Source organism: Dipodomys spectabilis, unplaced genomic scaffold (assembly GCF_019054845.1).
Source record: "Dipodomys spectabilis isolate Male_0828 unplaced genomic scaffold, ASM1905484v1 ptg000081l, whole genome shotgun sequence".
NCBI lineage: Eukaryota > Metazoa > Chordata > Mammalia > Rodentia > Heteromyidae > Dipodomys > Dipodomys spectabilis.
Window position 1 is genome coordinate 2,130,514 of NW_024870758.1, and position 12,675 is coordinate 2,143,188.

A 12,675-nucleotide genomic window follows, 5' to 3' on the forward strand; every position below is an offset into this window, starting at 1 on the left:
CTTTTTCTGAGTAGTTTATTGGAGATAAGAGTCACAAGCCAGGCACTGATGGCTCATGCCTGTAATCCTAGCTACTCAGGAGGCTGAGATCTGAGGATCATAGTTCAAAGCCAGCCCGGGCAGTAAAGTCCATGAGACTTATATCCAATAAACCATCAGAAAACCCAAATGGCACTGTGGCTCAAATGGTAAAGCCCTGGCCTTGAGCTGAAGAGCTCAAGAACAGCGCTTAGGCCCAGAGTTCAAGCCCAAAGACCAACAAAAAAAAAAGTCTTATGGACTTTCCTGCCCCGTCTGGCTTCGAACTACAATCCTCAGATCTCAGCCCCCTGAGTAGCTAAGATTTACAGGCATGAGCCATTGCCGCCCATCTCTGAGAAAAAGTTTTAAGATATATCTAGGGCTGGGAATGTGGCTTAGTGGTAGAGTGCTTGCCTAGCATGCATGAAGCCCAGGGTTCCATTCCTCAGTACTACATAAACAAAAAAGGCCAGAAGTGGTGCTGTGGCTCAAGTAGAGTGCTAGCCTTGAGCACAGAGAGGCTCAGAGATAGAGCCCATGTCCTGAGTTTAAGCCACAGGACCAGCAAAAAATATATATATATACATAGATAGATATGTATATATACATATCTATCTAGATAGATATGCAGTTAGCCCTTCCAAGGTTTAGCTAACCATATTCTCATTTGTAGGGAAATGACAACTATGCGCAATTAGTACTACAATACTAACAAATTAGATAAATAAATAGGAAAATCGTTTTCCAGAGTTGTAGAATATTTCAGGATGCAAAAATTGTGCTCTGTGCCAATATCCCACTTTTTTTTAATTAATTCACTTTATAGAAATGACTTTCCAGCGGAGCCCCAGTGCCTCATACCTGTAATCCTAGCTACTCAGGAGGCTGAGATCTGAGTATAGTGGCTCAGAGACAGGCTGGAAATGGAGTATTAGTTCAAGTGGTAGGTGCTACCACTTAGGAACAGCACCAGGCCCTGAGTTCAAGCCCCAGTAACAGCACCAAAATAAATAAGTACATACATAAATACTTTCCACCAGGCATGGCAGCACACGCCTATAACCTCAACCAACATTCAGGAGGTTGATGCAGGAGGATCATGAATTTGAGGCCTGCAAGGCCTACAATAGCAAGACCTTCCTCAAAATACAAAGTAAATGAAATATTTTATTTGAAAAATTAAGTACAATAGATGGGTGAATCAGTAAGATGAGTGGATCACTAAAATATGGTGTACATACGTACAATGGAATTTTACTCATCTATTAAAAAGTATAAGATTTATTGATACAGATCTGAGGAAATGGAAATGGATTTTTATTGGTGGTGGGGTATTTGTTTTTGCTTTTTTTTTTTTTTTGGTGGGAGGGGGCCAAAGTGAGTGTAGAAATGGAGGGAAGGAGGATGAACAAATGTAATCACACTATTCAGTATACATACAGTGTGTGGGAAATATGTAACTTGTGGGAAAAGAAAAGAGGGGGAAACTAGAGGAAAGCAAAGGAAGAGTTGACATTGTCCAAAAAAGAAATGTAAACCTTAATAATAATAAGCTGAGCACCAGAGGCTGAGATCTGAGGATCAAGGTTCCAAGCCAGCCCAGGCAGAAAAGTCCTGAAGTGCACTAAGAGGCTCAGGGATAGCACCCAACCCTGAGTTCAAGCCCCAGGACCAGCAAAAAAATAAATAAAACAAAATAATATGTAAGATATGACTCAGTGCTACAAAACTTGCCTGGCACGCACAGTCTTCTGATTTCAATGCAATGGAGAGCAAAAGGAAAGGAAAGAAGCGTGGAAAGAAAAGGAGGAAAAGAGCCTTTGTTGCTTCTGTACATATTCAAGTATCTATTAGGTGCTGCCAGAAGTAATTCAGGTCTCCTGAGTAACTATTGGCCTATGTTTACGATAAGTGAAATATTCAAGCCTAAACATACTTAATAGTAACATTTTATTCAGAAGTGTGAAATTATTGTTATCCTAGCTAGTTTCAGAGATACAAGTTGCTAAAAGAGCACTGATATTATGCACTGTCCTAATCTGATTTTCAGCCATGCCACCACCACCACCTGGTGGAGGAATGGTAATGATGCAGCTCAATGTACCGAACAATCCACAATCTCGTGCTCACTCACCCCCTCAGTGGAAACAAAACAAATATTACTGTGACCACCAGAGAGGACAGAAATGTGTGGAATTTAGCAATGTAGACAATATTGTCCAGGTAAGATACTTTCTTTGTTGTCATTTTGAGCCTACATTTTTATCAGCTAAATGAACTATCTCATTGAATTTAAAATTCTAAAAGAAGATTGATAAAGATGTTTGAAAATCTCTATCTGTATTTTATCAACATTATGTGTCAGTATTACATGATAACTTCTATATATTCACCAAACATTATCCTTACAAATAAAGAGAGCTAGGTTTGATGGTTCACATCTATAAACTCAGCATGCTGAGGAACATGAGCTTGAGACCACCCTGGGATGACCCTGTCTCCAAAAATAAAAAATCAGAAGAGATTGTAAAGAGTGGCCTAGTATATAGAAGGCTCTGAGTTTCATACTAAACACATAAAGAGGAAAAGGTTAAAGTTCCATAAAGAAAAAGACTTAAAACATTTATTCCTCCTTTCCCATTTGTGTGTGTGTGTGTGTGTGTGTGTGTGTGTGTGTGTGTGTGTGTGTGTGTGTGTGTGTGTGTGTGTGTGTGTGTGTGTGTGTGTGTGTGTGTTAGCCAATTCTGTGTTAGCCAATTCATTGATAAAACATTCCTCTTATAAAGGAATCCACTTGGCTGGGTACCAATGGCTCACTTCTCTAAACTTAACTCAGGAGATTGAAATCTGGGGATCTCCATTTGAAGCCAGAGCCAGAAATGGAGGTGTGGATCAAGTGGTAGAAAGTAAGCCTTGAGTTAAAAATCTAAGGGAGAGTTTGAAACCCTGAGTTTAAGTCCCAGGTCCAGTCCCCCACCCCCAAAAGAGTATAAAAGCAATGGTCGCCTGGCACCAGTGGCTCACAACTGTAATCAAAGCTACTCAGAAGGCTGAAATTTGAGGATCATGGTTCAAAACCAGCCTGGGCAGGAAAATCCATGAGACTCTTTTTTTTTTTTTTTTTTTTTTTTGGGGGGTCCGGTCGTGGGGCCTGAACTCTGGGCCTGGGCGCTGTCCCTCAGCTCTTCAGCTCAAGGCTAGCACTCTACCACTTGAGCCACAGCACCACTTCCGGCTTTTTTCTTTTTGCTTATGTGGTGCTGAGGAATTGAACCCAGGGACTCAGGCATGCAAGGCAAGCACTCTACCACTGAGCCACCTTCCCAGCTCCATGAGACTCTTATCTCCAGTTAACCACCTGAAAACCAAAAGTGGCACTGTGGCTCAAGTGGTAGAGCACTAGCCTTGAGCTAAAGAGCTCAGGGACAGCACCCAGGCCCAGAGTTCAAGCCCCATGGACCAACCGGAGGGGGGGAAAAAAAAGCAATGGTAGGGCTGGAATGTAGCTCAGTAGCATAGTGCTTGCCTAGCAAGTGCAACATCCTGGGTTCAATCCCTATACAAAAAATAAATAAATAAATTACACACACACACACACACGTATATGTACACACACACCGAGGTTTTTTTTTTTAAACAAAAAATCAAGTAAACAAAAGCAATGGTAGAATTAGAAGATTGCTGTTATGGAACCCTACTGAAATAATGGAATAAGAAAAATTAGATGATAGGGCTGGGAATGTGGCTCAGTGGTAGAGTGCTCGCCTAGCAGGATTCAATTCCTCAGTACTACATACACAGAAAAAGCCAGAAGTGGTGCTGTGGCTCCAGTGGTAGAGTGCTAGCCTTGAGCAAAAGAAGTTAGAGACAGTGCCCAGGTCCTGAGTTCAAGCCCCAGGACTGGGGAAAAAAAGAAAAGTTAGATGTTAAAATACTAGGAAAAGTTTATAGAGTTTTAAAGTTGATCGATTAGAGCTGGGCACTGGTGGCTTATGCCTGTAATCCTTGCTACTTAGGAGGCTGAGATCTGAGGATGGCAGTTTGAAGCCAGCCCAGGCAGGAAAGTTTTTGAGACTCTTATTTCCAATTAACCACCAGAAAACCAGAAGTAATAGAGAGCTAGCCTTAAGCAAAAAAGTTCAGAGATAGCATGTAGGCCCTGAATTGAAGCCCTATGACTGACAAAAAAAGTTAATAGGTTAGGCAAACACCATTGAACCTAGTGATCACTGATGAAGTGATGTATTAAAGCTCTAAATATTATTTATGTACTAAATGTACTATTATGTACTATTATTTACCTTTTAATGTAGTATGGAAGAAAGTGTCACCTATAATGTACTTTTGCCAAAAATAATTTGAACTTGATTCTAATCAATACTCTGGGTATATTTATGCTGGGCGCTGGTGGCTCATGCTATAATCTTAGCTACTCGGGAGGCCTGAGATCTTAGGATTCATGGTTCAAAGGCAGCTCTGGCAAGAAAGTCTGTCAAACTCTTAGCTCCAATTAACCACCTAAATACAAGAACTGTAGCTCAAAGGATAGCACTAGCCTTGAGCAAAAAATCACACACACACACACACACACACACACACACACACACACACACACACACACGCACGCACGCACCCCAAATAAAAACAAAAGAACTCTAGGTTTAACAAGATATTAGTGCCTTAAGTATAATCTTAGCTACTCAAGAGGCTGAGATCTTAGGATTCAAGTTCAAAGCCAGCCTGAGCTTAAGACTTTTATCTCCAATTAACCATTGTAGAGCTGGAAGTAGAGGTATGGCTCAAGTACTAGAGCACCAACCTTGAGCAAAAAAACCAAGAGGGAAAGGCTCTGAGTTCAAGCTTCAGTACTGTCACCAAAAAATAAAGATAACATATACCAGGGGAGCATTTTAAAAGAAATAAAGAAAAATTGTTTATAGTCCTGATATTCCCTAAAGTGTAGTGTAACTACATGAATAGTTTTGTACCATTTAGAAGAAGATCCTTAAGTGTTCATACTAAAATGAATAAGCAGGCTGGGAATGTGGCTTAGTGGTAGAGTACTTGCCTAGCATGCATGAAGCCCTGGGTTCAATTTCTCAGTACCACATAAACAAAAAAGGCCAGAAGTGGTGTTGTAGTTCAAGTGGTAGAGTGCTAGCCTTGAGCAAAAAGAAGCTCAGGGACAGTGCCCAGGCCCTGAGTTCAAGCCCCAGGACTAGCAAAAAAAAAAAAAGAAAAAAATTAAATTTAAAAAGAAATGAGAAAGATACACCTACTACCCAGATGGTAGTTTGTTTTATTTGTTTTGTGTGTAAGTCCTGGTGCTTGAGCTCAGGACCTAGGTTATTATCTCTGGACTCAAGGCTTGCAAACACGTGAGCAACAGCTCTACTTCTGGCTTTTTTTGGAAGTTAACTGGAGTAAGATAAGAGTCTCAGACTTTCCTGCTTTGAACGATGATCCGAAGTTCTCAACCTTCTGAGAAGCTAGGATTTCAGGTGTGAGCCACCAACACCCAGCTCAGATGGCAGTTTTAAATGTCATTCTTCATTAAAAGGAACTAGCACTGCTTTTAGAGAAAATAACTTGCCAGGATTGATGCTGGGAAGTACAAGATATGCCTACACCATCCAGTTGTCAGAAAGTAAGGAAAGAGTAGAAGAATGATAGGGTGTGACAAAGAACACAGATGTAGGCTAGATGATAAGACTGGTAGAAATGAATGACTACCTACAGAATAAAAAAAGAATCCATGAATCCACACTGGTAATGAATAAATGGAGGAGAATGAATAAATCCTACAGAAAATTGTGAAGTAATATAGAAGGAATCATAAGTTAGAAAATTACTACCAGCACACTGAGTTCAATCCTTAGCTCTGCAAAAAACAAATAATACTTTTCAGCTAAAGATGAAACTCATTAGTAGAGCATTTATCTAGCAAGGTACAAGGCCTTGGATTGAATTAACATTACTACCCACCTCCAAATTGTAGCAAAGATGAAAAGTTCTTATCACCTAGTAACATTATAGCTGTCTTAATTTATGTAGCATTCTATGATATACATACAACTGTATAATTTCCTACTAGTATAATCCTCATGAATCATTATTGTTAAGTGACAGGTTACTCTATATAAAAAGAAAGAAAACAAATGTAATTAAATTTTATCATGTAAGAATCCTCAGAAATTCTTTTAAAATACTCTATGAAATTATTTTTTATAATTTTTGGATAAAATTATTTTAAAATGAAATGTTAAGCTTTTCATTTTATTCATATTGTTTTCATGTAAGTCAGAATGAAATGAATATGCATTCTCTTTTGTAAGAGAGAATAGTATTATTGCCGACGTACAAAACAGCTTTACCAAGCTGGGTGACTGTAATCCTAGCTACTCATACGGCTGAGGTCTGAGTATTGTGGTTCAAAGCCAGCCCAGGCAATAAAGACTATGAGATTCTTTATCTCCAATTGAACACCAAAATGCTGGAAATGGAGCTGTGAGTCAAGTGGTTGAGCACTAACCTTGAGCAAAAAATGCTAGGCCCTGAGTTCAAGCCTTGGTACCAACACATGCACACAGGCTATATAGTCAATTTCTACGTTCATTGAAAAATTATAACTAATACTTGTGTTTATTTTTAGGAGTTGATTAAATATTTCTATAATGTAATGAGTACATATTTTTGTTAGCTTAATTATACAGGGAATTGTTTCATTGTTAAATCACCATACATGTTTATACTATATTCCAATCAGGTTCATCCCTTCTATCACACTCCCTGCCTCCCTTCTCTCCAAAAGTAGCATCCCTAGTGAATTTCCTTATATTGTTTTTTTTTTTTTTTTGGGGGGGGGGGTCCGGTCGTGGGGCCTGAACTCTAGGCCTGGGCCCTGTCCCTAAGCTCTTCAGCTCAAGGCTAGCGCTCTACCACTTGAGTCACAGCACCACTTCCCACTTTTTTCTTTTTGCTTATGTGGTGCTGAGGAATAGAACCCAGGTCCTCATGCATCCAAGGCAAGCGCTCTACCACTGAGCCACCTTCCCAGCCCCAATTTCCTTATATTGTTTATGAGTACATATTTATAATCAAGAAGAATAAAAAATTTGACCAAAGGAAATTTTCATACAGCCTGCTCAAGTATAACCTACTTTCTCCATGTTTTGTGATTGCAGCATAACCCTCAACTCAGCAGTCCCATTATTTCACCAGCGCAGTCACCAGCACCAGCTCAGCTGTCTACTCTGAAAAGTCTACGTCCATCTGGACCACCGCTTTCCATCATGTCCCAGTTTTCTAGACCTTTTGTTCCTGGTCAGGGTGAGTATATATGAAACAAGTCATAGCTTCAGAAAACTTTAAGATATCCACTCACAGTTATCTGGTAACTCATCTTGATATTGCTGCCTTTCTGTTTTCCACAGAGCTGCATTTTCATCTTCACCCAAGTATATCTATTCACTACTATATATAAAGTCTTCTAATCTTAATGTTCTGTTGCTAATAATTGTTACTTATGAGTACCTAGGACTACAAGCATAAGCTACCAGTATTTGTCTTTTAAAATCATGTTTTAAAGAATCAATAGCTGAGCTAGTGGCTCACCCCTGAAATCCTAGCTACTCAGGAGGCTGAAATCTGATAATTGTGGCTCAAAGCCAGCCGGGGCAGGAAAGTCCATAAGACTTATCTCTAATTAACTACCCAAAAAGCCAGAAATTAAGCTGTGGCTCAAGTGGTAGATCACTAACCTTGAGCAACATAAGATCAGGGATAGCACCCAGGCCCTGAGTTTAAACTCCACAACTGGCACCAAAAAGAAAAAAAAATCATGTATGTTCTTCCCCATGATATAACCCCCTGTTGTCACTGCAGCTTGTATATACATTTTTCTAATTTGGGGAGGGGAAGGGAAATAACAAAATGCTGAAACAAGAATACAGGTTGACCCATTGTAACAATGAGGTGTACAAGACACTATGTTGAAAATGGACTTTACAACTTTGGGGCGGGTGGGGTGTTGGGGAGGTGGAGCGGAAAGGGATGGTAGGGGAAAAACAAAGCAGCAGGAAGTAACAATGCTCGATAGGAAATGTACTTATTACCTTACTCATGTAACTGTAACCCTTCTGTGTAGTGCTTTTTTGTATTTTGTTTTTGTCAGTCGTGGGGCCTGAACTCTGGGCCTGGGCCTTGTCCCTGAGCTCTTCAGCTCAAGGCTAGCACTCTACCACTTGAGCCACAGAGCCACTTCCGGCTTTTTCTGCTTATGTGGTGCTGAGGAATTAAACCCAGGGCCTCATGAATGCAAGGCAAGCACTCTACCACAAATCTCAGTACTACAAAAATAAAAAAGGGGGCTGGGAAGGTAGCTCAGTGGTAGAGTGCTTGCCTCGCATGCATGAGGCCCTGGCTTCAATTCCTCAGCACTACATAAGCAGAAAAAGCTGGAAGTGGCGCTGTGGCTCAAATGGTAGAGCGCTAGCCTTGAGCTGAAGCGCTGAGGGACAGCATCTAGGCCCAGAGTTCAGGCTCCACGACCAGCAAAAAAATATATAAATAAAAAAGGGAATATTGTCAAAATATAGTGAGCAATTTTTTGTATTTATTTATTTTGTCAGTTGTGGTGCTTGAACTCTGGGCCTGGGCACTGTCCCTGAGCTTTTCAGCTCAAGACTAGTGCTCTACCATTTTGTGCCACAGCATCACTTCTGGTTTTCTGATAGTTAATTGGAGATAAGAGTCTCACGGACTTTCCTGCCGGGGCTTGCTTTGAACCACAATCCCCAGCTCTCAGCCTTCTGAGTTGCTAGGATTACAGGCTGAGCTACCAGCCTGGCTATGGTAAGCAATTTTAAAAGCAAATTACACAAACTGAGTGCCAGTGACACTTATGTATAATCCTAGCTACTTACTAGTCTGAGAGCTGATGATTGCCATTGTTAGCCAATCCTGGCACCAAATTCCACTAACCACTAAAAAGCCAAAAGTAAAGCTGAGACTCAAGCAGTAGAATGCTAAACTGGCCTTGAGTACAAAAGCTAAAGAATAACACCCAGACCCCAGTTCAAACTCCAGGATCCCCACCATGATATTAAATAAATAAAATAATTAGTTACACAGGCTGGACTCAATGTTTGTAATCCCAGCTATACAGGACATAAAGATCTGGTAGTTTTCACAGTTTGAGGCCAACCAAACCAAGCATTTATTAAAAATCCCATCTCAATCCATAATCCATAGTTTCACGGAAATAGCACACTGTATAGGTAACAGGGTGGACAATTGAAAGCAAAAACACAAGGCCCTTTCTAAAAAAAATAGTTAAAGCAAAAATAGCCTGGTCTTATGGTTCTCGTGGCAGAGCAGTGCCTAGCAAGCTTAGTCTTCTGAGTTCAAATTCCAGTACTGCAAAAAAAAAAAAAAAACAAGTGGGGGGCTGGGAAGGTGACTTAGCAGTAGAGTGCTGCCTCTCATACATGAGGCCCTGGATTCAATTCCTCAGCACTACATAAACAGAAAAGGCCAGAAGTGGCAGTGTGGCTCCTGTGGTAGAGCACTAGCCTTGAGCTGAAGAGCTTAGGGACAGCTCCCGGGCCTAGAATTTAAGCCACCAAAGAGAAACGAAAAAAAAGGTTAAATACACAGGTATTTCAAAAAAGAAGATATCTGTTAAGATAACCATTAAGTCTTTCAGAACTTACTTAACATTGTCAATTATTAGGAAAATTTATATTAAAAACAGAATGAAATGTCACTCACACCTACTAGGAGTATAAAATGTTAAAGCCACTTTAGGAAAAGTAGTGGCAGTGTACTGCAATTGCTATGCAACACAACAATTTCATTCTGAGGTGAAAAAGAAATTGAAAACATACTCATACATACTTATACAAAAATGTTTTAAAACAACTTTGTTTTATAATAGTCCAAACTAGATGTGACAAACAATAGTAAGCTGGCCAAATTTATGGTATCTCCTTACAATTGGTTATACTTAATAGTAAAAATGTACAGAGCAGGCTTATGCACAGCAATATGAATCTCAGAGGCATTATACTAAGAAAAAACAAGGAAGTAGTGGCTGTGGCTGGAAATGGTAGAGTGCTAGACCTGAGCACAAAGAGGCTGAGGGACAGCGCCCAGGGCCTGAGTTCAAGCCCCAGAACTGGCAAGAGAAAAGAAAAGAAAGAAGGAAAGAAGGAGAGGGAGGGAGGGAGGGAAGAAAGAAAGAAAAAGAAAGGAAGGAAGGAAGAAAAGAAAGAGAGGAAGGAAGAAAGAAAAGAAAGAAAGCCATTTTCTGGGCACCAGTGATCCAAGCCTATAATTCTAGCTACTCAGGAGGCTGAGATCTGAAGATTGTAATTCAAAGCCAGCCTGGGTAGGAAAGTCTGTGAGACTATCTCCAATAAACCACTCAGAAAACTGGAAGTGGTGCTGTGGCTCAAGTGGTAGAGCACTAGCCTTGAGCTGAAGAGCTCAGGGACAGTGCCCAGTCCGAGTTCAAGCCCCACAACCGACCAAAAAAAGAAAGAAAGAAACAAGCCAAGCCAGACAAGTCACATAGTAGTATCACACTCCTGTAATTCTAGCATGGACTAAGGCAGGATAGCAACAAGTCTAACCTGGGCAACATAGAAAGAATTTTATGGTTGAAAGTCCATTCCTTGTTTTTCTCTATTATAGTTACGAATGAGGAGAAAAAGATATAAGATATCCTGAAGGTTGTGGTGGGCTAAAGCCATAGGAAGGAAAATGTAATGTATGTGTCCAGTACGTACTGTTTTGTTTTTGTTTTGCAAGATGAATTGGACTATTTTCGATAATGAGTAAAATGGTGGGAAGTGGAGAAAAATAAATTTTCTGAAGGCATTTTTCTAGCACTTATTGATAACCCTCTTCTAATTACAGGTTATACTAAATTCAGTTGTTCATGGTTTAAATGAAAGTGTAACCCAAATTAAATTTCCAGGACAAACTTTTTGCTGTCAGCATTTATTAAGCCATTACTGTGTGATGGCTTTAGTCACTCCTAAGTGAAGAAAACAAATGAAAAGGTCTCCATCTTGACTACTTCAACAAAGATTTTTAAATGAAAAGATTTAAGAAGAAGATATATAGGCACTGAACACCTGAGCTCCTCAGTCAAAAATATTTACATTGAAAATTCAAATTTAATTTAATGAGAAATGAAGAGCAGACTCAAGCCAGGAGCTTGGTGGCTTATGCCTGTAACGCTAGCTACTCAGATGGTTGAGATCTAGGAATCATGGTTGAAAGCCAGCTTGGGCAGAATCGTCTCTGAGACTCTAATCTCTAGTTAACTAGCAAAAAGATAGAAGTAGAGCGGTGGCTCAAGAGTAGAGCACCAGCCTGAGTGAGAAAACCAAATGAACAAAGGGCCCTGAATTCAAGCCCCATTAATTGCATAAAAGAAAAGAACAAGCCGGGTGCTGATGGCTCACACCTGTAATCCTAGCTAATCAGGAGGCTGAGATCTGAGGGTCGAGTTCAAAGCCAGCCCGGGTAGGAAAGTCTGTGAGTTCTTATCTCCAATAAACCACCAGAAAACCAGAAGTGGTGCTGTGGCTCAAGCAGTAGAGCACTCGCCTTGAACTGAAGAGCTGAGGGACAGCGCCCAGGCCCAAAGTTCAAGCCCCATGACATACCAAAAAAAAAAAAACAGACTTAAGGCCTAGAATATAAATATATTTTTTGGTTAATACAACTCAGCTGTATGTAATTAATAGTGAATTGGGGAGATAGAATATAATGTTTTCCCGAGTTCTTTCTGTCTAAATGTATTCTGTTTTGGTTTTTTTGGCTAGTCATGAGACTTGAACTCAGGGCCTAGGCACTGTCCCTGAACTTCTTTTTGTTCAAATCTAGCACTCTACCACTTGAGACACTGTGCTATTTCCAGCTTTTTTTGTTTATATGGCACTGAGGAATCAAACCCAGGGTTTCATGCATGCTAGGCAAGCACTCTACAACTAAGCCACATTCCCAGCCTTAATAATACTAATTAAAAAAAAAAAATTTAGGGGCTGGGAAGATGGCTTACTAGTTGAATGCCTTGAGCAAAAAAAAAAAAAAAAAATTAATCTAAAAGTTGAAATTGCTTCAAAACAATCAGTTTTAAAATAACTTCTGTTGTATCCTAATCATTTCAGATATTTACCTAGGTTCTTTAAAAATATATGGCATGATAATAACAAATTTCCTTGTGAAGGTTAAAATGTGTTTGTGACTTTAAGTATTACTATTCCACAAGACTGTGAGACACGTGCAATTTATGTAATCACCTAATCTCAATTTTTTTTTGGGGGGGGGGGGTCCGGTCGTGGGGCTGAACTCTGGGCCTGAGCGCTGTCCCTCAGCTCTTCAGCTCAAGGCTAGCGCTCTACCACTTGAGCCATAGCACCACTTCCGGCTTTTTTTTTCTGCTTATGTGGTGCTAAGGAATGGAACCCAGGGCCTCAGGCATGCATGCAAGGCAAGCGCTCTACCACTGAGCCACCTTCCCAGCCCCTCAATTTTTTTTTTAAATGAGAGAAGGGATGGGTTAGGAGCAATGGGTGACTATGTTGTCAGACACCTTGTACTCATATATTTTTGTAGAATGGGCCCTTCTTTGTACAACTA

At 40.2% G+C, this 12,675-nt stretch overlaps 1 protein-coding gene across 7 annotated transcripts in view; it reads left to right on the forward strand.

Annotated features, from left to right (window-relative positions):
• Nucleotides 1-12,675, forward strand: part of R3hdm1 (R3H domain containing 1) — a 153,612-nt gene that overhangs the window by 136,896 nt on the left and 4,041 nt on the right. For all 7 annotated transcript variants that reach the window (XM_042683451.1, XM_042683449.1, XM_042683450.1 and 4 more), the window contains 2 exons: nt 2,072-2,244; nt 7,206-7,350. In XM_042683451.1, the coding sequence (XP_042539385.1) occupies nt 2,072-2,244; nt 7,206-7,350 (318 nt within the window). The remainder of the gene's footprint in view (nt 1-2,071; nt 2,245-7,205; nt 7,351-12,675) is intronic.